This window comes from Carcharodon carcharias, chromosome 12, assembly GCF_017639515.1.
Source record: "Carcharodon carcharias isolate sCarCar2 chromosome 12, sCarCar2.pri, whole genome shotgun sequence".
Classification (NCBI taxonomy): domain Eukaryota; kingdom Metazoa; phylum Chordata; class Chondrichthyes; order Lamniformes; family Lamnidae; genus Carcharodon; species Carcharodon carcharias.
The window spans coordinates 80,755,422-80,782,722 of NC_054478.1; the positions used below are offsets into that span (position 1 = coordinate 80,755,422).

Here is a 27,301-nt window from a genome sequence, read left to right on the forward strand (position 1 = left end):
TTCAGAGCCACCTGTGTCCAGCATTACATACTGGCATACGCCACACCAATGAAATAAAAAGGTGAAGCATACTCGGGCCATGACGACAAAAACACAATTTATATCATTCTGACAGTTCAGTAACAGAAACGTTTCTGGCATTCAACATCAGACTCGCATACATAACATAAATAAAAATGAGCATAAAATCACCTGTGACATGTCCCTCTTGTACTCATGATGCCTTTAACTTACGTTTGCGATGCTATACCTAGGTGCTCCCCCTCGCTGGCACCGGCATTGGAGACAGTCTGCTGACTCTGTTGTCTTATTGGCTTCGATGACCTTGGCGGTCGTCCTTTGACCAGTGGAGCCTGTGCTGGCCCCATCTGGGAGGGAGCAGCCAGTGCCACAGCTGGCATCTCCCAAGTCGCCGCAGCCTCATCAGATGCCACGGTCACTGGGAGAGGGGCAGAGGTGCTGCTGCCATCATCCAGAGCGCCCTGAGAGGAGCCCGCAGAGACGACAGGCAGCTTGTGCGCCAACGTGAGGTTGCTGTAGACCTCCCTGCACACCATTGATGGACAGGCACCTAGCTGGGATACTGGGTGCCTCACCCATCTCCCACATTGACACTGACCACCTGAGGTCAGTGCATGTGTGAGGGCTTGCAGGTCTGATTGCAACCCCACATTCTGTTCCTTTTGGCTGCTTCTCCATGAGAGTCGCCACTCTCTCAATGGAGGAGGCAATGTGCTTGGCCATGATGGTCAACACAGTGTTTATGCTCTGCATGGACTCCTCCATCACAGAGACCATGGCACATATACACTCATGGATCTCCATCAGAGCCTCCCACACATCCTGCTGGACATCCAGCATCTGCTGCCTAATGGATGGCTCCAGAGGCTCATCATCTGCCTTCGACTGAGCATCATCCTTCTCCCCAGCAGCCCTCCAACTGCCGGCTCCCTGGGCACCCTCAGCCTCCGCCTGTACCTCAAGTGAGTGTGAAGTGCCCACATCAATATGCACGGAGATACTAGCCTTCGATCTAATGCCCACTGAAGTGCTGGTGCCTGCTTCAGAGAGCAGGTGTGATGCAGGTGCAAATGATGCCCGATGGCTCTCCAGTGTCAGGGGTGGCCCTTCGAAGTCAGGAGGTTGAATGACTGCTGGTGAACCTAAAAGGGAGAAGAAGGACATGTCATTAGTTAAAGTCATCACGCTGTCACTGTGCAAGACAGGCACCCTATTGAGACAACAGAGATCTGCATCACAGTGCCCTCATCTTCCAATGATCAATGGGGACTCTAGGTTTGAGGCTTATATCAATGAAGACACTACATTAGAATGGTCGCAGAAGCCAAAAGTCTCATTTCTCTTACCTTCACCTGGCACCTCCACCTCTCTACTCCCAGTTGCACGTGGGGTGTGCTGGCTCTCAAGCTCCAGGCTATTTTGCTTGTATCTTGAGAGGATTAGAAAGCCAGTGGGGCCTCCCCTGGCCTGTGACCTTTTTATATTGTTGTGGGCCATCTTCACCTGAAACAACAGGGGAGCATTGATTAGTCCACTCTGTACCTGCAGCCTGGCCAACCCTAGCTGAGGAGCACCTGGAGGGTACATCTGAGTCGTGACCCTCAAACTGCTGGGCATCCAGTCCAAGCATCCAGGGCTCAACCCCTTTGCCAGCTCCGGTGTGACTGACAGTTGACGGTCAGACTCTGGCACCCCTGAGATCCATGGGGGGACAGCCAAACCTTAGCACATCTGCACACTGTCCCATGCCAATATGGTATTCACCTTTCCTGAGTGCAGCAGGGTCATTGAATCGCTTCCGGCACTGCACCAGGAGCGCCAGACCACGTCACAGCTACTAACCAGCGCTGCCACCTCCTCCCATGCCCTCTTAGTGAGGTGCGGTGGCCTCCTCTTCCCATCCCTGGGAACAAGGGTGTCCCTCCTGGCAGCCACCTCCTCCAGGAGGAAGACGAGGCACTCATCAGAGAAGCAGGGGGCTGAGCATCCTCCCGACCTGACCTCCCGCATGCAGTATCCAGCTGCATTCGGGTCCATAGTGTCAGCTCAAGGGAAGTCCTCCGTGGCAGCCTTCCAGGGGCTGCCTGGGCTGCTTTTAAACCAGCTGCCAGGTCGCCATTAGACCCGGTAGCCAATAGGTCCCCTCTTGGTCCTTCCTGGTCAGTGCGGAGCCGCGTTTCACACTGGGCAGGCCTTAAATGGGCCACCAGCTTGAAATCGTGGTCAGGCCTGATCGCAGGCAGCAGCGGTTCGTTTCATGGACGCTCCCGGACCCACCCACTGATCCCACCCGACGAAGGGAAAATCCTGCTGCATTTCCCCAAGCACTTTTTTTTTTAAAATGGAAGGACATTGAATTATATTTGAAGACTTTCTTGGGAGTGACCTGTTTTTTTCAAATGGCTGTAAATTCACTTTGGGCTGTGAGCAAACTGCCTTTTCTGAAAAGTCACATGTCTTCAGCTAAATGATTCCTTGATGGCTTGCATGGATGTGCTTCAGCATCTCTTTTATCATCTCCTTAGGAATGATGACTCTAGTTCCTTTGTACAAGATGCCATCTTGGGCAATCACTTCATCTCTGTCTGCCCAATACTCTCTTATTGCAACAGGTGTGTCCTTGATGGTTTCAGGCCATCCTTTCATCACTGTTTCCTGCACCACCAGGAGAGTTGCATCTTGTTAGGTAACTTGCTTTATCTGAGCAAGATGCTTGGCTGTTAGATTCAATGTCTTTGCGGGGTTGGTGACTTCCAGAGCACGTTGTGCTGTTGTTTCGCGTTGAACCTGGAAGATTTCACACTCCGTACTAGCATCAGCAGCTTTCTTCAAAAGGAGTGCGACTCTCAACAGCATGTCCAGGATCTACATTTGCTTCTTTTGCTTATACTTCACTTCCAAGTAATATCTCTGTAAACAAAGTAACATCCTTTTGCAGACGCTTCAGAGCAGAGAGAAGCGGTTTGAGAAAGATGCTTTGAAGTAGTTGAGGTCAGACTCTACAATCACCTTCTCTCTCCAGTCCAAATACTGATTAAAATGTTCACAAGCAAAGACAATAGCCAGACACATACAATCAATCTGTGCATTGTTCAGTTTGTGTTAATGGATGCAAATGCAACTGGTTGTCCTTGCTGCATGAGGGTTGCTCCAAGTCATGTTTCACTGGCATCACACTGCAGAGTGACTTCATCATTGACATCATCGTACCTCAGCACTGACGTTGTCACTAGTTTTTTGATATGAGTGAGAACTGCTTCTTGTTCTGTGCCCCAATACCATTGAACATCTTTGCAGTGAACTTGCACAGAGATTCACACACTAATGATAACTTGGGTAAGAACTTGGCGAGGTAGTTCACAAATCCTACATATCATTGAATCAGTTGGTTGCTGCTTCTCTTCTATAGCCCGCCTCTTATCAGGATCAGGGCGAAGTCCTTTTGCTGTTAGTACATGACCTATGAACTTGACTCTAGTCATCTTCAGTTGCTGTTTTTACTTGTTCAGCTTCAGGTTCATCTGACGAGCTCTCTCTAGCAGTCCCACTAGATTCTGATCATGGCCTGCGATGGCTTCTTCCATCATATCGCCACATCCATTGACTAGCAGATCATCCACAATTGCTTCCACTCCTGGAAAATCATTGACGATCTCATGCTGTCTGACTTGATACTCTTCCAGAGCAGAGGAAATGCCAAATAGCATGCACAAACATCTGTATCTCCCAGATGGCATCCAGAACATAGCCAGGAAACTGCTGCTTTCATTCAGCTTCACTCAGCAGTATCCATCTTTCACATCGAGGATGGTAAAGCCTTAGCAAGTTGTGGCAAAATTTCTTCAATGGGATTGTGAGATCCCTTCAAAGCTTTATTGAGGCCCTCTGGATCTATGCACACGCTCAACTTTCCAGTTGTTTTGACTGCCAACATGCTGCTAATCCAGTCTGTTGGAGTTGTCACTTTTTTGATTATTCCCATATTTTCAAGCTCTTCTATCTTGTCTTTTTTAGGCTGGACTTGAGAGCAGCTAGAAATCTCTTCATAAGATGCTGAGCTGGTCTCACACACTCATCTACTTCAAGATGATACTCGCCAGGAAGTCATCCACGATTTGTGAAAATGTCTTTGTAATTTGTAAGGATCTGTTCAGCAGTCAATGTCTTGGTGCCATGCGAAACAGTGCAAATCTCATCTAGTACATGGAGGGTTACCAATCCTAGCTTTTGACTTGTTTCAGCTGAGATGAGGGGATTTTGCTTAGTGCCTCCCATCTAGAACTGAAGATCTTATTTCTTTCCGTTGTTTTTGGAAATCAGCTTAGTTTGTCCTCTTGGGGGAGGCATTATGCCTTCAAATGGCCTCAACTTTACCTTCGGCTTCATTTTTGGGTCACCATCTTGAGCAAATTCACAAAGATCTGCAAAGCTCATGATGCTGCACGTTGCACCTGTGTCTATCTGACGCTTCACAGTAACGTAATGCTCTCCTTCCGCAGCATCATTCCAATAGTCACAAACTATTTTTTGCCTCAAGACTTGACAGTGTAAATCTGTTCTAGGGTGTACAGTGATTCATCAGAATCATCTTCTAACACCCCTCCAGTAACCATCTTTAAAGAATTGCTTTTCTTCTTTCCAGCATAACACTTGGGTGCAAAGCGACTCAGCTTCCTGCAGTTAGAGCACCACTTTCCTCGTGCTGGGCATCCTTTTTTTATTGTGTGATGCCTCCGGCAGTATTGACATCCGGTACTCGGGCTTTCATCTTTCTGCTGACCCTTCTGTAAATAGTTCTTCCTTTTCTCCATTGTCTTGTGCTTGGTAAACCTGGACTTCCTTTCGGCATAGTGCAAGGTCTCATCAGTTCTCCCATCAATACTCTTCATCTGATGAATTAACCACCTGCGAGCACATGTCAAAAGATTTCTTGAGAGTAAGGTTCTCTTCTCTCAGCAAACATGCTCTCATGGTGGGATTTCTGATCCCTAATCAAGCTATCTCTGAGATCATCCTTCAGTTGCTCAAACTCAAAATTCAGCTGGACATTTCAATACAGTCACATACCGATCAATATTCTCCCTGTTCTTGAGTTCTCGTTTTAAACATGCAGTGTTCATAAATAACATTAGTAGGGGGCTCAAAATAAGTCTTCAAAGCCTCAAATTTCACAAGATTGTTTTTTCTGCTCCTTAGTGAGGTCTTGGGTGCAATACAACTTGTAACACTGTTTCCCCAGCACTGATATTAGAATTGCTACTCTTATTGTTCAGGTTTCTTGTTTAACTCTATGGCCATCTCATGATTCTGCCACTGAGACTGGAAGAATTTCTAATTCAGTCTTGAATCCCCTTTCAAATCTACAGAAGCAGTTACTGGAATATTCAAAGCCATACTGATTCACTCATCCATAAATGTCCCGTACAAAGTTGCAAACTGAAGTTTTAATTATTCTGTGCTGTTTCTTACAGCAGCTGGCTCACTTCCAGCTATGAAGCTCTACTCAATTTCAGACTCCTGACACCATGTTCCATGTGAAGGGTAAAATGGCTACTGCCGTAAACCCTTAACTACAAAAGGTGACATTAGAGGTCACGTACTATGGCAAGCCACAGTGCACAAAGACATTTCTCCAAACAGTTCTTTTACTCTGTTCAATATGATCTGATCTTTATATTTCCAGATGTCTCTGCCGAACCTAATAGTGAGCTTTTCTCATTTAATTGATTTTTCTTTCTTTCTGTATCTGGTTTCTTAGCTGGCCAATAGTGCTGCTTTAGCAAAATCAGTACTGGGTGACCTTCATGGTTAGTAAGGGGAATTATGTTTCAGGTTGATAAATTTTTCATTTTCCCCAACAAAAAAAATCTTGTAGTGTGAATGACACAAAAATTGAAAATGATGATAAGTCTCTGCTGTTAGCATTAGCTTCGTACAGTAAGGAAACATTGATCAGTTGCCTTAATGGAGATGAACTCTCATTGAATAATAGGAATTAACTTAACTAAACCGTGTATGACCTAGTTAGTTTTTAAACTTTTCATCTATGCAGTTTAAGTTCCTAGCACATGCAGGTAAAACGCATATTTTCCATTTTAATGAATTAGATGTTCTCTGAAAATGTGAGCTACTTGGATGATAAATCCAAATAGCTACTAAATAACAGTTATCCTACTGGATTAAGGACCCAGATTCTTTGAAAAATTAACTTACGCTTAATCGTATTTTGGTTGCAAAAGTAAAACTGACTCCCATAAAAATTCTTGAGTATAATTCAAGTTTTACTGTCTTTTCTGGACTGGTGGCATCTAGGTCATAATGTTTATTTGAATTGATCTGAGGGCAGTTCTGTTAAATTTTGTAATGATGAAGCTCATGGTGTAGAGAGATTAAATATTAGCATGGATAGATGATTGATTCACGAACAGGAAGCAGAGAGTAGGGATAAATGGGTCATCTAGTTGGCAAGCTATTACTAGTGGAGTGTCACAGGAGTCAGTGCTGGGGCCTCAACAATTTAGAATCGATATCAATGACTTGGATGAAGGGACCGAGGGACTGAAAGTATGGTTGCTAAATTTGCAAATGATACAAAGATAAGTAGGAAAATAAATTGCTGAGAGGACAGGGGACATAGAGTCTACTGAGAGATTTAGATAGGTTAAGTGAGTGGGCAAAAATTTGGCAGCGTGGGAAAATGTAAACTTGTCCACTTTGGCAGCAAGAATAGAAAAGCAGTATATTATTTAAGTAGTGAACGGTTGCAGAACCCTGAGGCACAGAGGGATCTGGGTGTCCTCGTACGTATTGCTATGCAGGTACAGCAAGTGATTAGGAAGGCAAATTAAATGTTGATGTTTATTGCAAAGGGGATGGAATGTAAAAGTAGGTAAGTGTTGCTGCAGTTGTACAGTCCTTAGTGAGACTACATCTGGAGTACTGTGTACAATGTTGGCCTCCTTACTTAGGATATAACGGCATTAGAAGCAGTTCGGAGAAGGTTCACGCGATTAATTCCTGTGATGAAGGGGTTATGTTATGAGGAAAGGTTGAACTAGTTGGGCTTATACCCATTGGTAGTTAGAATGAGAGGTGGTCTTATTGAAACATATAAGATCCTGAGGGGACTTGACAGGGTGGATGCTGGGACGATGTTTCCCCTTGTGGGGGAGTCTAGAATAAGGGGCAGTTTAAAAATTGTGCGTCTCCCATTTAAGACTGAGATAAAGGGAGTTATTTTTTTCTGAGGCTCGTTAGTCTCTTCTCCAGCAAGCAGTGGAGGTTGGGTCATTGAATATGTTCAAGGCTGAGTTTGATATATTTTTGATCAACAAAGGAGTCAAGGGTTATGAGGGGCTGACAGGGAAGTAGAGTTGAGGCCACAATCGGATTAACCATGATTTTATAGAATGGTGGAGCAGGCTCGAGAGGCCGAATGGCCTACTCTTCCTAATTTTTGTGTTCTTATGTGTTCTTATTTATTTATTGAATAAAAGGAACAGTTTACTTTTGCCATATATCTAATGCACAATTGCTGCTCATGTGCTTAAAGGGTTACTGGGGGTGGGAATGGTCCAGTAATTAAACTTTCAGCTAGTCTACTAAATAATGATGTGATTCTTTTAGGCAGAGTATTATAAAGAAGTGACAATCTTAATATAAAACCTTGCATTACATAATACTGTTGCTAATAGGGATGCAATCTTCATACAAATCACCTTTCAATAGTTGTCAATATTGTCACACCTTAAGGATTTATTTTTGCCTCTCTCTTAGGCCCCTCATTGGTATACAACTTAGTCAAAAGGACAGGTAGGCAGCTTTTTGTCAGGGCTCTGCCAATTCTGCTGTCAAGCAGATTGCAAGGAAGTGCATGATACCGATTGGATAATTTATCCAATCAATTTTAGTCTGTCTTTCCCATTCACCTAATTTATGGAGGAGTTGTTTTCTCTGTTACCACCTTGCACTAGGTTGGGAGTAACAAAGTGCAGCAACATACTATAAGGCAGTTGAGAACAATCGATCCTTATTCTAAAGGTCTGCGGCAAATGTGTTAGAACATCAATATCTGTGGCACCTGGCTATTTCTAAATCAAAGCAGGATTGTAATACGCAGTTAGGAATGAATTCACTGAATTTCACTTTTATTTTTTCCCATTTATTTCAGAAAAAGTGGTGCTGAAGCCAAATGAAGTTTCAGTTTTTACAATACCAAATGTAAATGGACGCTTGTTTGTCTGTCCAAGGGAACAATTTGATTCTCTGGTATGTAAATCCTCCCTATATATTTCTGCTATTTCATATTTTGGTGCATGTGGTTGACATTTTTATTTAATGTATTTGCACATCAGTATTCCTCCATGTTGAATACCACTTGGAGGAAGCACTGAGGGTGACAAGGTTGCAGAGTGTGCTCTGGTGAGGAACTTCAGTGTCAATCACCAAGAGTGGCTTCCACTACTGACCAAGCTGGCTGAGTCCTAAAGAACATAGCAGCTGGACTGGGTCTGTGGCAGGTGGTGAGGGAACCAACAAGAGAGAAAAATGTACCTGACCACATCTTCACCAACCTGCCTGCCGCAGATGCATCTGTCCATGACAGTATTGGTAGGAGTGACCACCGTACAGTCCTGATGGAGACAAAATCCCGTCTTCACATTGAGGATACTCTCCATCATGTTTTGTGGCACTACCATCGTGCTAAATGGGATAGATTTTGAACAGATTTAGCTACTCAACTGGGCAACCTTGAGGCACTGTGGGCCATCAGCAGCAGCAGAATTGTACTCAGTCACAATCTGTAAGCTCATAGCCCGGCATATCCCCATTCTACTATTACCACCAAGCCAGGGGAATCATTCCTGGTTCAGTGAAGGGTACAGGAGGGCATTCCAGGAAAAACACCTGGCATTCCTAAAATTGAGGTGTCAACCTGGTGAAGCTATAACACAGGATTACTTGCATGTCAAGCAGCGTAAGCAGCAAGTGATAGAGCTAAGTGATTCCACAACCAATGGATCAGATCTAACCTCTGCAGTCCTGCCACATCCAGTCGTAAATAGTGGTGGACAATTAAACAACTCACTGGAGGAGAAGGCTCCACAAATATCCCCATGCTCAATGGTGGAGGAGCCCAGCACATCTGTGCAAAAGACAAGGCTGAAACATTCACAACAATCTTCAGCCATAAATGTTGTGTGGATGATCCATCTCGGCCTCCTCCAGAGGTTCCCAGTATCACAGGTGCCAGTTTTCAGCCAATTTGATTCACTCCGCATGATATCAAGAAATGGCTGAAGGCACTGGATACTGCAAAGGCTATGGCCTTGGCAATATTCCAACAAAAGTCCTGAAGGCATGTGCTCCAGAATATGGCACACCCCTAGCCAAACTGCTCCAGTACAGCTATAACATTGGCATCTACCTGGCAATATGGAAAATTGTCCAGGTATGTCCTGTAAACAAAAAGCAGGACAAATCCAACCCAGCCAATTATGGCCCCATCAGTCTACTCTCTTCCTTAAATGGTCCACATGTTTACTGATGATCCAGCCTTCCCCCCTCCATGCGGTAAGATAGAGGTCCAGTCATTGCATTTGTTTCACCTGGTAACCACTTTGGTCCTTTCCCGAAGTTTTCCACCTATACCGGCTCTCCCACTGTAAATTTCCTCTCTCGACTGTGCCAGTCATTTCTAGTTTTCTGGCTTCCCTGACTTCTTTCCACCTTCCCCTCTAAATTTGGCATTATTAAGCTCAGCCTCGTCCTGAGACGCTGTTTCAACAATAACTCCGCAGGTGTGACACTTGTACTTGTATGAAGGGTAGTCCTGTAATGAAAAAAGAAAGCATGCTAGCTTTGTTGCCAAGGAATCGCCAGTTAGCCTTTTCATGCCTGCCTTGAACATTTGAACCACCTTTTCAGCCAGTCCGTTTGAGGAAGAGTGATACGGTGCAGTTTTCACAAGTGATACCATTGAGGCTGATAAACTGTTGAAACTCATCACTCATAAATGCTATGCCGTTATCGGAAATGATTACTTCTGGTAGTCTGTGAAAGGCAAAACTCTGACATAGCTTCGCAATTGCAGCGGCCGACATTGGTGACTTCACCTGATATATGCCCAACCATTTTTGAATGGGCATCTACAATGAGCAGAAACATTGACTATGTTGGACCTTTCCTGGGAACAATGTGTAACTGCACCCAGGGTCTACCTGGCCACTCTGGGTGTAATGGAGCTGTCACTGGCAACTTTTGCAGTTACTGACATTGCACACAGTGCTTTTCTAAACTTTCTATTTCGCCATCCATCCCAGGCCACCATAGGTAGCTGCGTGCTGTGGTCTTCATTCGGGAAATTCCTGGATGGGCACTGTGTAGTTCAATTAAAAATGGCTCTCTTCCCTTTGGAGAAACTATCACTCATGCTCTCCAAAATAAGATACCATCCTGACTGGTTATTTTGTGTCTCCTGTTGAAGTACAGTTTCATTTCATCAGATACAGGCTGCTGTGACCAACCACGTAGCACTTGTTCTCGTACTTGAGATAGGACTGGGTCCTGACTTATCCAGTCTAACTTAGCTACTTCATTAACCGTTAGTTTGTAGCCTCCACAAATTTAGACATTTTGGGCAGGTTTAAGGACGGGGACTATGAGTGCTGCCCATTCTGAGAACTGAACAGGTTGTATAACACCCAGTTTCTCTAGTTTGTTTCGTTCAATGTCGACTTTTTCTCGCAGGGCATATGGCACTGGTCTCACCCTCATGAAGCGAGGGGATGCTTCCGGATCCACATAAATCTTGGCCTGCAGGCCCTGGATTTTCCCCAGTTGATCCTTGAAGATGGTGGCTTGCTTTCTAAGTAGCTCTGGTAGCCACTTGCTCTCAACTGGAAAATTTCAGCTCATTCTAACTTAATCTCCTTTAACCAGTTTTGCCCCAGGAGGCTTGGCCCTTAACCTGCTCCCACCATCAAGGTAGCTTTGCCGATTGGCTTCCATAATGGATAGTTACTCTGCTTATGCCTTGAATGTCTTCACCCGTATATGTTTTTAATTTGGCAGCTATTTCTTCTAAACTTAATTGATGTTCACCATTATTCAAATATCAGAAGGGATGTTCCCCAATTACTGTAGTGGAAGCTCCCATGTCCACTTCCATTCTAACAGGTTTGCCATTTACTTTCACTGTGACAAATATTGATGCTGTCTTCACAACTTTAAGATTAAACAATGAGTAAATGTCTGAATTTGTTGTTTCAGGCTCTTCTACATTGTAGATTTCATTGGGCTTCTTCTTTTGTTTACAAGCCTGCTTGAATAGAGTCATAGAGGTCTACAGCACAGAAAAAGGCCCTTCAGCCCATCGAGTCTGCGCCAGTCAAACAAGTACCTAACTATTCTAATCCCATTTTCCAGCTCTAGGCCCATAGCCTTGTATGCCATGGCATTGCAAGAGCACATCCAAATACTTTTTAAATGTTATGAGGGTTTCTGTCTCTACCACCCTTTCAAGCAATGAGTTCCAGATTCCCACCACCCTCTGGGTGAAAAAATTCTCCCTCATATCCCTGCTAAACCTCCTGCCCCTTACTTTAAATCTATGCCCCCTGGTTATTGATCCTTCCACCAAGGGGAAAAGTTCCTTCCTGTCTATCCTATCTATACCCCTCATAATTTTATACACCTCAATCATGTCCCCCCTCAATCTCCTCTGCTCCTTGGAAAATAACCCCTGTCCATCCAACCTCTCCTCATAACTAAAACTCTCCAGCCCAGGCAATACCCTGGTAAATCTCCTCTGCCCTCTCTCTAGTGCATTCACATCCTTCCTATAATGCGGATTCCAGAACTGCACACAATACACTAGCTGTGGCCTAACCAGTGTTTTATATAGTTCCAGCATAACCTCCCTGCTCTTGTGTTCTATGCCTCGGCTAATAAAGGCAAGTATCCCATATGCCTTCTTAAACATCTCATCTACCTATCCCACTACCTTAAAGGGCCGGTGGACATGCACACCAAGGTCCCTCTGATCCTCGGTACTTCCCAGGGGCCTACCATTCATCGTGTATTCCCATAACTTGTTTGACATGTCCAAGTGCATCACCTCACACTTAATCAGATTAAATTCCATTTGCCACTGATCAGCCCATCTGACCAGCCAGTCGATATCCTCCTGTAATCTAAGGCTATCCTCCTCACTATTTACCACTCTACCAATTTTCGTGTCATCCGTGAACTTACTGATCAACCCTCCTACATTCAAGTCTAAATCGTTTATATATACCACAAACAGCAAGGGACCCAACATCAATCCCTGTGGAACCCCACTGGACACAGGCATCCAGTCACAAAAACACCCCTCGACCATCACCCTCTGATTCCTGACACTCAGCCAATTCTGGATCCGATTTGCCAAATTGCCTTGGATCCCATGGGTCCTTACCTTTGTTATCAGTCTCCCATGCACGACCTTATCAAAAGCCTTGCTAAAGTCCAAGTAGACAATGTCAAATGCATTGCCCTCATCTACACACCTGGTCACCTCTTCGAAAAATTCAATCAAATTGGTCAGACATGACCTCCTCTTAACAAAACCATGCTGACTGTCCTTGATTAATCCTGAATCTTTCCTTGCATTGCCTCCTCATATGTCCATTTTTATGACAATAGTAGCATTCAATTTTTTTAAATTGCCAATCGCTAAAAGACTGATTGTTTCCACCTCTATTAAAATTATTTTTCAATGTCGCTGCTAAGTTATTTTTCTTTAGTCTTTGGCTAGCTTCCCGCTTCCCGGTGGAGTCTAGCTTTTTTGCATCACTTTTGGTTGAGTTTTCCCACCCGGTATGGAGGATGGTGTCATTTTGCATACCCTGTATTGTTTGTGAATCTCTTACTGAGCTTTCCATGGCCAGCGCTATCTCCAGAGCCTTCTCGAAATCCAGATTTCCTTCAGATAATAATCTTTTCTGAATAGTGTCATCTTTCACACCATATGTCATTCAGAGTTGTACCGAACTCACAATGTCCCATTAGGTGCTTCAAAGTTGCCACGTAGCATGCAATTGTCTCACCCAGGGCTCATTTTTGCGAATTAAACCTGAACCTCTGCTTCATGACTGAGGGCTTGGGTTGAAAGTGACCCTTCACGAGTTCCACCAATTCATCGAAATTCTTCAAATCTTGAGCACTGGATGCTGTCAAACTTCGAGTCAAGCTATCGGTTTTGCTCCCACAAGTATTTGAGGATCGCTCACCTCTTCTCTTCCCCTGTAATCTTGTTCACTTGAAAAAAGAATGTGAGGCACTCTATGTATTGAGAGCAATCATCTGTGGCTGGCTCAAAAGGATCAATTCTTCCAAATCGTGGCATTTTGAGAGGAGATAACTTCTTTAATTCTAACAGAGCTTGCTGCTTACAATCACTGGATGAGGTACAGTGCCGATTTCATCCTAATTTGATTTATTCCGTTCATTCCTGTTTTATCCTCGTCACCAGTTTGTTGTAGAGTGTCTGAGTTTTCTTATTAATGATAGAGTTGATCTTCAGACACTTCTTGGGTGGAAACATTAAGGTTATTTGCAATATACTTAGCAGCAACTATATGTGTGCTTTCAACTGCAGCTCCATCTCTGCACTGCTGAGGTAGCCTCTGCTACTCTCCTATTGGTTACTACAGTTCATGTAATCTTCATTAAGTATTATTCTTAAAGGTACCATATTTACTACAGTTTAATTAGTGAGCTACAATGGTCACAAAAGCTGCTGGATTTTCTCATTGTCCCAAACTTATTCATCACTGCAAGTTAACACATCCAACTTTTTGGCTAGTACAAGGAAAGTCTTTTGAGAGGTGAAAAGATTACTTCATATTACTAAGGAAGGTGAATGTAAGGCCTGGATTTATTTTTTTTTTAATGTGATTCCCCTTGAGATGCAGGTACACTTGTTAACGATTACACTGATGTTCCTAAATGTTTTTTCAAGTTAAAACCACCCCCCCCACCCCCACAACCCCCCATCAACCCTAGGTTAAGTTTAGCCAAAATCCGGAAGGGCAGATAGGGTATGCTGGATCCAAATTAAATGATTGGGCAATGAAACTTTGATGCATTGTACATTGGCTTTGCTGCATGATAAAGGATGTGGAATAGCTGAAACTGTAAGGGCACAGCACCCGAACTAGCCTTTTGCATTCCTACAATAGGCATGAAGTCTGAAAATGAAATAATATGCTTATCTTGTAAATATTGACTTGCCTATGATTGCTGGTTTAAAGTGGTCTTCCTGCATCCTTATCTCTTAATGGAAAATCCTCATTTTATTATATATTGTAGGCCAATATTGTTCCACAACTGAGGGACCAGCTGCATAGAAATTTTAATATAAACCAGAGTTCCTTTATTGTTCCTTCAATTCAAAATTGGCCAGAACCAATTTAATGAGCCTTTGAGGGCTATTAAAGGGATACTTCTGGCAGCATGTACAACCTTCAAAACACTTGCTGCTTACACACATGTCCAGCAAGAAACCATGCAGGCAATTGCCCTTGTCGATAAGATATTCAGTAAGGGGTGAGGCTGCATTACTTAGAGAATCTGTAAGCTCTGGGAGAACAAGCTATGACTTCAATTTGTACATTTTTAACAGGTCAACAGTTCATGCTTAATATCTGATAACATATGGATGAGGTTGATTCACCTGAAGATCCTCCACAAATTGTATTATACGCTGCATAGAACGGAAGTATAAATGCGATTTAACATATGCAGGAAAAGAGGAAGTTCAATTCCTTTACATAAAAGCAATTAAATGTATCTTTAATACTGAAATCACCTATGCTCATTGGTTCTGTATTAATTGACAAATCTCTGGGGGCACGTAGTCCCTTAAACAGGCAATTTACATATTACAGCAAGGATCAGCATCGTTTCAAGAGTGTGTCTTGTACGATTATCTTCATTAGTATGTATTGTAAATGCCGTTTATCAAAGACATCATCTATGATTGTGGAGCATGATCCCTGTTCTCCTCCTCGACCTCTCTGCAACCTTTGGCTCAGTGGACCACACCAACTTTGTCTAATGCCTTTCCTCTGTTGATGAACTAAGTGAGATTTCTCTCAGATTGTCAACGCTTACCTAATTATAGCCAGAGCATCTCCAGCAATGATGTTTCTTCACCCATACCATTACATTGGGAGTGACACAAGGATCTATCATTGACCTCCCTTCTTCAAGGTCAGCCTCCACATGCACACTAATGCAGAGCATTTATTCTCCACTGTCTCAGTGGTGTCAAGAGTGCCTCACCAAGATGCATGAATTAATTTTAACTGCTCCTGTCTGGCTGGACGGTGGTTCATCAGCGATCAGCTACCCTGCTATTGAAGTCAATAGAAAGAACAATCAAGGGAAAGTGAAATGGGTGACACCACTGTTGCTCCTTTCCCATTGGGTGGGGATGGTTAAAACTAGCCCCCTAACAGGGCAATTGCAATTTGCTCCAGTTAGGAAGAAGGAATCCTGCATTCTGCATTCTCCTCAAACGTTGTACTCATGCTCCCATCTTCCTCCCCAGAGACTGTCACAAGATGAGTCAGACTGTGCAATATTTGAACTTCAGACTTCATGTGCTCTTCATCACAAGAATATATACTTCCATACTTCCATCTCTGTAGTATTGCTTGCCTCCACCCCTACTTCTGTCCATCAGCTGCTGAATTTCTCACCTATGTCTTTCTCATTTCCGGCCGACTGTTCTAATTCTTTCCTGGCCAATCGCCCATCCTTCACATTCTCTGCATAAACTTCAGCACATCCAGAACTCTGCTGCTATAAGCCCTTCTCACTCATGTCCTGTCCCCACCCCCTGACAATTTCCCCCAGACTTGAATTTAAAATTCCCATCCTTCATGTTTAAATCCTAAATAACCTCACCCCTCCCTATCCCTTTAGCTTCCTCCAGCCCTACAATCGGCTCTGCGCCCACTCCTGCCCAGCCTGCCCGCCATAGGAAAAATCCTGGCCAATGTGTGTATTCCCAAAACCTGTTGGTGTGCAGTCAATTTAAAAGTCACCAGCAGCACACTTTCATGGATTTAAACAAGGAGGATTGTTTATTCCTCATTCTCCCCGGAAAGTCTAATGCTGTGTCAGTCATCCATTACACCCCCAAGAAAGATGCAATTAAAGAAGGTAGTGCTCTTCTACAAATATTAAAACCAAACAGAATAGTTAGTTCACATGTCTGAGAGTCCAGTGAAGGAGGAAGCTTTTCCACTCCGGAATTGTAGTTCAGTTGGGGCCAAGTTTAGGTTTAAATAGAGGCTTCCTTTGAAGGGAAGACTGTTCAGCAGGTCATGTAGATAGGCTTTGGTGGCTATTGTAACCAGAGGTCTGATTTCTTTACAGGTGAACTCTGAACTTTTCAGAAACAGATTGGAGGAGGCTTTTTAAAAGACTTTTAAGCCTTGCAGTTCTTGAAAAGCAAGATGGCACAGTCTTTTCTGCTGCTGTGGTACTGTTGATTTAGTCTGCAGACTGCCCAAGTCTCTTCTGGGTTTAGGAATAGAAGATCTTCTGCATCAGAGAACAGGTTCAATCACGTGTTTAACGGCCATTGATACACAATAGAAGGCAAATGGTGGTCTTTCAGTGGTAATGAATTAGTTTCAGTCGCATGGTCAAAAAGCATTAATATTCCAAAGAAGGTAAATGGTGGTTTTTCGCACTTCACTTGTGGATAATTGGTCTTGATAACACTTCTTTAGAACATCACAAACCTGGAGTCATAGAGTCTAGGAATCTGTTGTCTCTAAGGTTTGCGTATGTTTTGACAATAGCAAATGTGAAATTCTACAGAGGAGTGCTGTCTAGGCACCACCATTCAAGGAGGATACCCTTGCTCATTATAATTCAATTCAGAACTTTCTGGAAGCTTGTTAGTCTGTTGAATTTGCAGAAGGTCACCTGACTCTCTTGGTAGTCATGTTAACAGCTGGACAGGGTCTGTTTTAAAAGGAATATAGTTTTTGACAATTTGTAATATCTCCATGCCTGTGCTGACATGACATGTAGAAATGAGGAATTACTTTTAGGTGTAGACACATGGCCACATCAAACATTTTCCACAACCCACTTAACGATTTGAGTTATTATGATCTCAGACAAACTTTTGTCAGATAAATGGTATTTTCTGTTCCAGTTCTCTGACCATAATTTTAGATTACAAACTTTTTATGCTGCATTATACCTTGTACATCATAGGTTTTATTGATGGAAGGAGTATCTTTTGCTGTGTGTGTGTGTGTGTGTGTGTGTGTGTGTATATATATATATATAATATATATAATTATATTGTAAATATATAAATATATATTGGTGGTGAGCTGCCGCCTTGAACCACTGCAGTTCATGTGGTGTAGGTACACTCACCGTGCTGTTAGGAAGGGAGTTCCAGGATTTTGACCCAGCGACAGTGGAAGAACAGCGATATATTTCCAAGTCAGGATGGTGAGTGGCTTGGAGGGGAACCTCTAGGTGGTGGTGTTCCCATCTATCTGCTGCCCTCGTCCTTCTAGATGGTAATGGTCGTAGGTTTGGAAGGTGCTGTCAAGGAGCCTTGGTGAATTCCTGCAGTGCATCTTGTAGATGGTACACACTGCTGCTACTGTGCATCAGTGGTATGCCAGAAATGCTTGTGTGGGAGCCCTTGCTGATGGTCCCATCAGAACATGTCAACACGTGAACATGGGTTCTTTGCCCAGTACTGATGCTGTTTTTTTAATACTGATTTACCTTAGAACTGTTCCTGGCAGGCATAAAGCCTGCTCAGGAGCATAACTCTTTAAGTAAACCAGATTGGATGTCGAAGCGCTCCAGAACCCATAGCAACCCTGACACTGCTCACAATCCCCCTTCTCCCTGATAATGCTCATCACGCACTCACCCTCCCAACATTAATCACCCTCATGCACCCTTGACACTGCTCGCACCCATCGACCCCTCCGCACCAACAACAATTTCTCTTTCCCTCCCCACCCCACCATCGCCCCAGCTCTGTTTTGGGGTGGGTGGGATTGATGAGCATTGTTGGAGGGTGGGATGGGAGCATTCTAGCGTTGTTGGAGAGACGTGAACATTGCCAAAGAGTGCAAGTGGGAGGTGGCATTGTCAGGGGCAGTGCAGGCTTGGTGAGCATTGTCAGATATGAGCGCTGTTTGAGTGCGCAGGGCGGGGTGGTGAGCATTGCCAGGCGGTTTGGAGGTGATGAGCATTGCCGGGGGTACAGAGAGGTGGTGAGCACTGTTGGGGTGAGCGGGGAGCAGTGGTGGTGGTGGTGGTAAGCATTGTCGGGGTGTGCAGGAGAGGGTGAGCATGTTGCCCAGGGTGTTGGGGGATGAGCATTGTCGGGGGAAGCAATGGAGGTTGTGGGGGAGGCGGGGGGCGCGGTGGAGTAGTTGGCAGTGTCGGGAGATCTGAGTTAGGGATGTGGGAGCCTAACAGGGGCAGGTCTATTTAAGGACAGTGAAATTCAGGGAACTGAAGACAGACCTTCAGTTCATGATGAAAAGGAGGGCAAGGCTTTGCTGGAATTACACTTCATCCCTAAGCCTCCTGACTCACCTCGGTGCTGGAGCCAATACAGGAAGGTCTAAAGGCTCTAGTGTTAAAAAGTAAAGGTGCAGTTTTAAATAGGGTCAGCAGCATGCGATCCCACTCCTCCAGTGACCAGAAGATCTGGGCCATAAATTCCACATTGCACCTAAAAAATATCTTCTATTTAACTTCTGTTTTCATTTGATCTTTTCAGACGCCGCTGCCAGATCAGGAAGGTCCATCTACTGGAACTATGGCAACTTTTGAATTGATGAGTTCCAAAGATTTAGCCTACCAGATGACGATTTATGACTGGGAATTATTCAATTGTGTATATGAGGTGCAGTACGAGCTTTAGTGTCACTTTCCATACTAATTCAATTTTTAAAAACTACAATTTCAATTTTACACATTCATTACTCTGTCATTGATCAATTTTAAAATCTGAACCAATACCAAATTTTATTCAAAACAAAAACAGAATTACCTGGAAAAACTCGGCAAGTCAGGCAGCATCGGTGGAGAAGAAAAGAGTTGACGTTTTGAGTCCTCATGACCCTTCAACAGAACTGGGTGAATCCAAGGAGAGGGGTGAAATATAAGCTGGTGTAAGGTTGGGGGTGGGGGGGTGGTTGTAGGGACAAGCAAGCAGTGATAGGAGCAGATAATCAAAGGGTGTCACAGACAAAAGAACAAAAGAACACAGAGATGTTGAAGTTGGTAGACTGGCCACTACCTCGCGAAGGCTGAGCGTCAACTCGCAGACACTTCCTCCTACCTCTCCCTGGACCATGACCCCACCACTGAACATCAAGCCATTGTTTCCAGGACTGTCACTGACCTCATCTCCTCTGGAGATCTTCCTCCCACAGCTTCAAACCTGATAGTCGCCCAACCTTGGACGGCCCGCCTCTACCTCCTACCCAAAATCCACAAACAGAACTGTCCCGGTAGACCGATTGTGTCAACTTGCTCCTGCCCCATGGACCTCATTTCTCGTTATCTTGACTCCCTTCGCTCTCCCCTTGTCCAGTCCCTTCCCACCTACGTCCATGATTCCTCTGACATCTTACGTCACATCAACAATTTCCAGTTCCCTGGCCTCAACCTCTTCCTCTTCACTATGGGCGTCCAATCCCTCTACACCTCCAGCCCCCAGCAGGATGGTCTGAGGGTCCTTAGCTTCTTCCTCGAACAGAGGCCCGAACAATCCCCATCCACCACTACTCTCCTCCGTCTGGCTGAACTTATACTCACACTGAACAATTTCTCCTTCAACTCCTCTCACTTCCTCCAAATAAAAGGTGTGGCTATGGGTACCCGCATGGGCCCCAGCTATGCCTGTCTCTTTATGGGGTACGTGGAACATTCCTTGTTCCAGTCCTACCCTGGCTCCCTTCCACAACTCTTTCTCCGGTACATCGATGATTACTTCGGTGCTGCTTCATGCTCTCGTCAGGACTTGGAAAAATTTATTAATTTTGCTTCCAGTCTCCACCCCTCCATCATTTTCACCTGGTCCATCTCTGACACTTCCCTTCCTTGACCTCTCTGTCTCAATCTCTGGTGATAAACTGTCCACCAATATCCATTACAAGCCTACCGACTCCCCATGCTACCTCAACTACAGCTCCTCGCACCCCACTTCCTGTAAGGACTCCATCCCATTCTCTCAGGTCCTTCGCCTCCGTCACATCTGTTCTGATGATGCTACCTTCAAAAACAGTTGCTCTGACATGTCCTCCTTCTTCCTTAACCGAGGTTTTCCACCCACAGTCGTTGACAGGGCCCTCAACCGTGTCCAGCCCATCTCGCGCGCATCCGCCCTCACGCCTTCTCCTCCCTCCCAGAAACATGATAGGGTCTCCCTTGTCCTTACTTATCACCCCACCAGCCTCCGCATTCAAAGGATCATCCTCCACCATTTCCGCCAACTCCAGCATGATGCCACCACCAAACACATCTTCCCTTCACCCCCACCAGCGGCATTCCATAGGGATCGTTTCCTCCGGGACACCCTGGTCCACTCCTCCATTAGCCCCTACTCCTCAACCCCCACCTATGGCACCTCCCCATGCCCACGCAAAAAATGCAACACCTGCCACTTCACTTCCTCTCTCCTCACCGTCCAAGGGCCCAAATACTCCTCTCAAGTGAAGCAGCATTTCACTTGCATTTCCCCCAACTTAGTCTACTTATTCGTTGCTCCCAATGTGGTCTCCTCTACATTGGAGAGACCAGACGTAAACTGGGCGACCGCTTTACAGAACACCTGCGGTCTGTCCGCAAGAATGACCCAAACCTCCCTGTCGCTTGCCATTTTAACACTCCACCCTGCTCTCTTGCCCACATGTCTGTCCTTGGCTTGCTGCATTGTTCCAGTGAAGCCCAATGCAAACTGGAGGAATAGCACCTCATCTTCCGACTAGGCTCTTTACAGCCTTCTGGACTGAATATTGAATTCAACAACTTTAGATCTTGAACTCCCTCCTCCATCCCCACCCTCTTTCTGTTTCTTCCATCTTCCTTTTGTTTTTTCCAATAATTTATATAGATTTTTCTTTTCCCACCTATTTCCATTATTTTTAAATCTTTTATGCCCCCCACCCCCACTAGAGCTTACCTTGAGTGCCCTACCATCCATTCTTAATTAGCACATTCATTTAGATAACATCACCAACTTCAACACCTCTGTGTTCTTTTGTTCTTTTGTCTGTGATATCTTTTGATTATCTGTCCTATCACTGCTTGCTTGTCCCTACAACCACACCACCCCCCTCCACTTCTCTTCCCCCACCCAACAACGCCCCCCCCCCCCCCCCCCCCCCCCCCCGCCCACCACCACCACCACCTTAAACCAGCTTATATTTCACCCCTCTCCTTGGATTCACCCAGTTCTGTTGAAGGGTCATGAAGACTCAAAACATCAACTCTTTTCTTCTCCATCGATGCTGCCAGAGTTTTTCCAGGTAATTCTGTTTTTGTTTTGGATTTCCAGCATCCGCAGTTTTTTGTTTTTACCAAATTTTATTCATCCTGTTCAATTTAAAGAAGCTTAAATTTATTTTCATTCGATTAAATGACCTAGACCTTTGAAACATCTACCCACTTTGTCCCATTTCCCTGTCTTTTCCCTGTGCCCTTTCAAATTTTTAAAAAATAAATATTTATCTGTTTCCTTTCTAAGAACTCTTATGGATTCTGCTTCTATCAGCATATGTGCTATAACTTTCTATGCTGATCTCCTGTATCAAAAATGTTCTCTTGACCTCTCACTTCATTCTTTAATACGAAGCGAGACATGAAATCTTCAATTTATATCCCATTGTTGCCAGCTCAGCAGCCAGTGGAAAGTTTCCCCCTATGTACTTATTAAAATCCCTCATAAATTTTAATCTTTTCTGTTTCAGTAAAAAGAGCCCCAGTTTTTTTAGTATGTCCTCCAAATAAAGTATCTCATTCCTCATATGATCTTAGTTACCCTCTTCTATATCCTCCACATTGCCTTGACTTCCTTCCTGAAATAGAAGATCTAGATTGGGCACAGATGTTCTAACTGGGCCAAAGCAGTTCTTTGCAATGGATTTAGCATTATGTCTTTGCCTTTTGAATGAAGGAACTTGCATTTATATATCGCCTTTCACAACCTCAGAACATCTCAAAATGCTTTACAACCAATGATGTACTTTTGAAGTGCTGTCGCTGTTGTAAGGTAGAAAACATGGATCCAATTAGTGTACAGCAAGCTCCCACAGCAATATGATAACAACCAAGTGATCTATTTTTATGCATTGATTTCAGGGTTTATATTCGTCAGGGCACAAGAACCCCCTTTTGAAGTAATGTTAGGAGATCTTTTACACCACATGAGAGGGCAGAAGGTGTCTCAGTTTAACATTTCATCCAAAAGATGCACCTTCAATAAGCAGCACTCCCTCAGTATTGCACTGGAGTCACAGTCTAGATTAAGTGCTCAAATCCCTGGAATGGGACTTGAACCCATAATCTTCTTACTGAGGCTAGGGTTCTACCAATTGACACTTTTGCACTTTTTGCCAGAATGTTAAACCCTGAGATTCCAGATCCTACTTTTACAGTTTTATCAACCTGAACTCCACATTTTGAAAGATTTGCATCTTTGAGCCAAGCCTCCCTGTTCACCAGCTCCTTTCAATTTTTCACCATTTTGTATATATTTTATTTTTCCTGCTTCCTCTGAAAAGATATCACCTCACATTTCTCTGCATTAAATTTCAGACATAATTGCTTACATCCCTCCAGTTAACAAAATATCCAGTTGCCACAACTCACTGCTTTCCATCCATTAGCCAGCTTCCTAACCATGTTGCAATAGTCCCACAACTTTGATCACCAAACCTCCTATGCGGCACCTGATCAAATGCTTCTAAACGAATATTAATTTACATTCTGTGTTAATGGTCTTATCTGCTTGTTTTATGCTAGTTTACGTGTTCTAATGAGATGTTGGCATAAGTTACCATCAGCACAGAAACCAACAGAAATTTCAACGTAACTGGGATCAAATAAATGATATTCCAGTTGTAGTTTGATTTATTCTTTCTATATTAAACTAGAATTGTCACTGTTTAAATGCTTCTGCAATGTGAAATCAGTGTAGTGTGACAGTTGGTAACATTTTATTCTTGCTGCCTTCAACTCACTGCTGCAGAATCGTGCAGTGTTTAATCCTGTAGACATCGAAGCATAGATGTAAGATGATATCTTTCTGAACTTTTCTTGGAACTTGCAGAGAAACAAAAATTCAACCACTTACTTAATGCTAAATTACGGAAAGCAACTAAGCCATACAAAGCTAGAAAATAATTTGGCTGTGTAGCAAAACAGATGACCTTAAACAGCTAAGAAATGTTGTTATACAATACAAAGGAGTAGTGTTTCACGTCAAAATGGGTGTATGTTTCAAACAGAAATTCTTGGTCTGTTGCCAGGACCACGAATGCAACTGCTTTCTGTTTCTATTTTTAGATGTTCTTTCCTATTAAAATGGAGAAAGTTTCCTTTAAAGTGCATACAACCATGCATCAAACACACAGGAATCATATGACAGTGTCAAGGTTCCTCAGCTTTACTTAAATCTTCCACTTTTTTCATATTGTAACTCTTCTTTGTATAAAAAAGTATTTTTACTCCTTTGGGGTCATTGCGTCATTCCAGCCAGTTAAAGATAGTAACAATGTATTTCATCTGCTGGATTTCAGATAGCAGAATACCACTCTTACTAGACTATAGACTATAAACTACAGGAGAAGTTTATTACAGGTAACAGATATGAGAAAACATTGGATAGAGACAACATATTTATTGAACTTTTTAACTCTTACTCCTAATTTAAAAAAGACAAAAAAAACAATAGATTTCTAACTCAAATGGTGATGTTAACCCTGGATTACTCCTACTGTAACTCTTTTACTTATGGATTTGTACTGACCCGCATAGCTCCGAGAAACCACTTCCACACTGACTGCAGTGATATCTGATAATCTGAGTGAGATGGCCCAAGATCTGTATCGATTTGAGCATGGAGCTGTTAATCCCCCTTCACTGAGGTCAATTTATAGAATCTTCCACGGTAACTGGGTTAAAAGCCAGGCCTAAGGGTATCAATATATATCTTTCACACTTACATAAGTGGTTCAGCTTCCACAGGATTTTCTACACAAGAGACATTTGCTGGCCTTGGCCGCACGCTTGCTGATTAGGTTGACTGGCCTGTCTCTTTTGCAATCAAATTAACCTATTTGAAACACATTGGGAAGATATGGAGCTTTTACCTCCGCTATTAAACAATGGCTTTGATTATTTCTGAACAAAGTAAACAATTATGTTGTTTGGTGGTTAATTTGAATTACAGCCAACCTTTTTAAGTTTTCCTAACAAGAATTCCAGCTTCCGAATATCCTAGTGATGTTTTTATATTTGGCCAAACTGGCAGTTGCAGTATGACAAATTTAAAGTGACTGACCACTTCTCCCAGATTCCTGGGGAGAAAAATATTCCTGTGACTCAAAATTTGATAACTCCTTATTAATCACAGCTGTATCTGAAATTTTGGAGTTTAATGCAGCTGCTCCGCCCAACTTGCTTTGTTTATTAAATGCATTTATATGGGCTGGTTAGGGTAATAGCTTTTAAAGGATGAAAAGTATATTTTTGTTTTTCTTTGTGTTTTCTCTTTGTCTCTCTTCTCTTTCAGTATTCCACACTATCTCCTTGTGGAGTTCACTCCTGCTACTGTGCATAAAAGCCTATTACATTATTCATGAGTGAGCCTTCACTTTGTGTCATCTACCACTTTGTACTCAGCATCATAGTCAATTGCCATTACTTGCCTCAGCAAATATCCATACATGCACTTCCAGCAGGGAATATTGGATAGTGATCAAGAGGTTGAACTCAAGGCAGCTTGAGCTGACTTTCTCTTCCTAAAGCCAATTTTGATTAACTAATCCAGTAAATCTGGGCATTGAGTTTGAGACCTTTTTGGGCCTCACTGTGATATCCCGACCAACAACATCCAAAGGTTATCCAAGTACCCACTGAATAAGTTCACTGGACAGTTGAGAGCCACCTTCCAAAGTCGTTTCAAAGCCTTAGCATGCTTTTTCTCAAGTTGTTTTGGTCCTCTGTATCAAGATGTCGGACAAAACAACCTGCAAGGTTTATTGCCTCTGCAGATCTTGTGCTGTACCAGCCATTAGGAGGTGGATGAGAACAGCACAAGGTAACTTGATTTATTTGATTTATGCACATTCACTGTGAGGGAAAGACTTTGGCGTATGCTGTGCACTTGTGCTCTGATAACTGTGCCATCAGGCAAATTATGCTGTTGCGACATCGAATTTTCAAAAATGTCGCAAAGGTACAGCAAGTAGACTTCAGATTAAAGATACGATAGCTACCTTTGAATATTGTTAATAACATATTTCCCTAATTATCTTTCTCCCCAAGCTGGAATTAATTTATCACACGTTTGGAAGGCATAATTTCAAGAAAACCACTGCCAACTTGGACCTGTTTCTGCGACGATTCAATGAAATTCAGTTCTGGGTGGTAACAGAAATCTGCCTATGTTCTCAGCTCAGTAAGAGAGTGCAGCTTTTGAAGAAGTTTATCAAGATTGCAGCTCAGTAAGTGCAGAAAATATTTATGTAGAATACAATTGTTATTTAATCATTTACTACTCCATTAACCTGTCCTAAGAAAGGTATAAATTAATTAAATTTTCAGTTGTAGTTGCTGCCTGTCTGGATTAAGCAAAATATTTTTCTTTCCAGGCAGAAAAAGTCTGGATTTGTGTCGTCTTGTCTAGTTTTGCTTCTTTTTCTTTTGGCAGATATTTTTGTTTCTTCAGTATTGTACAGTAAAATATCAAGCACAGGCTGATTCAACTCATTCCAACAGTTGACAAAGCTTCAAAAGCAAAGTGCCAGGACAGGCTGTAAAAACAATTAAGAAATGTCAGCAGGGAGAGAGGGGGGAAAAAGCATAATTTAAAAACCTTTGTGATCCAGGGAAATGTCTTTAAATATACGTGGAAACTAATACAAAAACTGGGTCGATCAATAATGTGTTATTAGCCCCTAGTCTGCTATCCTGCCTGATTTTACAGGATCACCTTTATTTTGTGCAGATGGGTAAATCTGACTTTTAAGTGGACACACATGGGAATAAAGTTGTTGGTAGCCTTTACAACTGTTTTTAATGTCTGTAATGCATATTTCTACTTGGCAAAATATAAGCGATCAAATGATTGAATAATACAATTTTTCAAGTCCCTGTTTAGTGGCTGCACAGTGGAAATGATACAGAATGAATCCATAGCAAGGAGGGAGGCCCTGCTTGACATTTGATGGCATTCTCCTCATAGATTAGTATGTCTGAAGGAGGCAAACGAAGAGTGCTTCAGGCTGTAGTTGTCAGTTACTCCACTGACAAAACTAGTCTAATGGTGCAAATTGACTTTAGCTGTTATTACAGCAGATGGCAAAGCTTGCTGTCTATTATGTGGAATCTGTGTACATCATTTTGCATGGTCATTGTCATAGTGCTGCATCTCGACTTGTAATCATGGGAAGAATCTTCCATTTTTGGCAGGCCCCCTGAAAAAGCAACGAGACTAAACTTCCAGCCAACCGGGTCAGCAGCTCTTGCACACGACAGCACCACAGAGGAGACTATGACTGTTGCTGGAACAACTCCCCCCTTCCCCATAACCTACTGGGGAGGGATCTCGCAGGGTTGGGGCTGTGGGGAGAGGGAGGCCATGGGGGCTGGCAGCAAGGGCAGGCCCTGTGGCTGTCAGCGGTCCATGTCCCTGGCCTTGATCATGCACAGTGTTACAAAAGTCTACTTGCCTTCTCATTGAGAGCAGAGGTTGGGAACTTCAAATCCTGACAGACCTTGGAGTTTCCGCGCATGTGTAGACCAGGAGCAGAATGAAGTTGTGCTTGAGATGGCAATTGAGTGCATACTTGGGGATCCAAGGGAATGGAATATCAGGAGACGAAGCTTGAAACATTGTGGGGCAGGCTGACATTGATGCCATCTGAGTTGGAGTGACTTTTGGAGAGAATTTCCAGGTTAGATCTTCGAAGGTGAAGACTGGAATCCCTTGAGAGACAAG

At 43.4% G+C, this 27,301-nt stretch overlaps 1 protein-coding gene across 2 annotated transcripts in view; it reads left to right on the forward strand.

Moving 5' to 3' along the window:
• Positions 1–27,301, forward strand: part of rapgef4a (Rap guanine nucleotide exchange factor 4a) — a 336,945-nt gene that overhangs the window by 283,680 nt on the left and 25,964 nt on the right. For both annotated transcript variants that reach the window (XM_041201514.1, XM_041201515.1), the window contains 3 exons: positions 8,192–8,289; positions 18,851–18,976; positions 25,627–25,805. In XM_041201514.1, the coding sequence (XP_041057448.1) occupies positions 8,192–8,289; positions 18,851–18,976; positions 25,627–25,805 (403 nt within the window). The remainder of the gene's footprint in view (positions 1–8,191; positions 8,290–18,850; positions 18,977–25,626; positions 25,806–27,301) is intronic.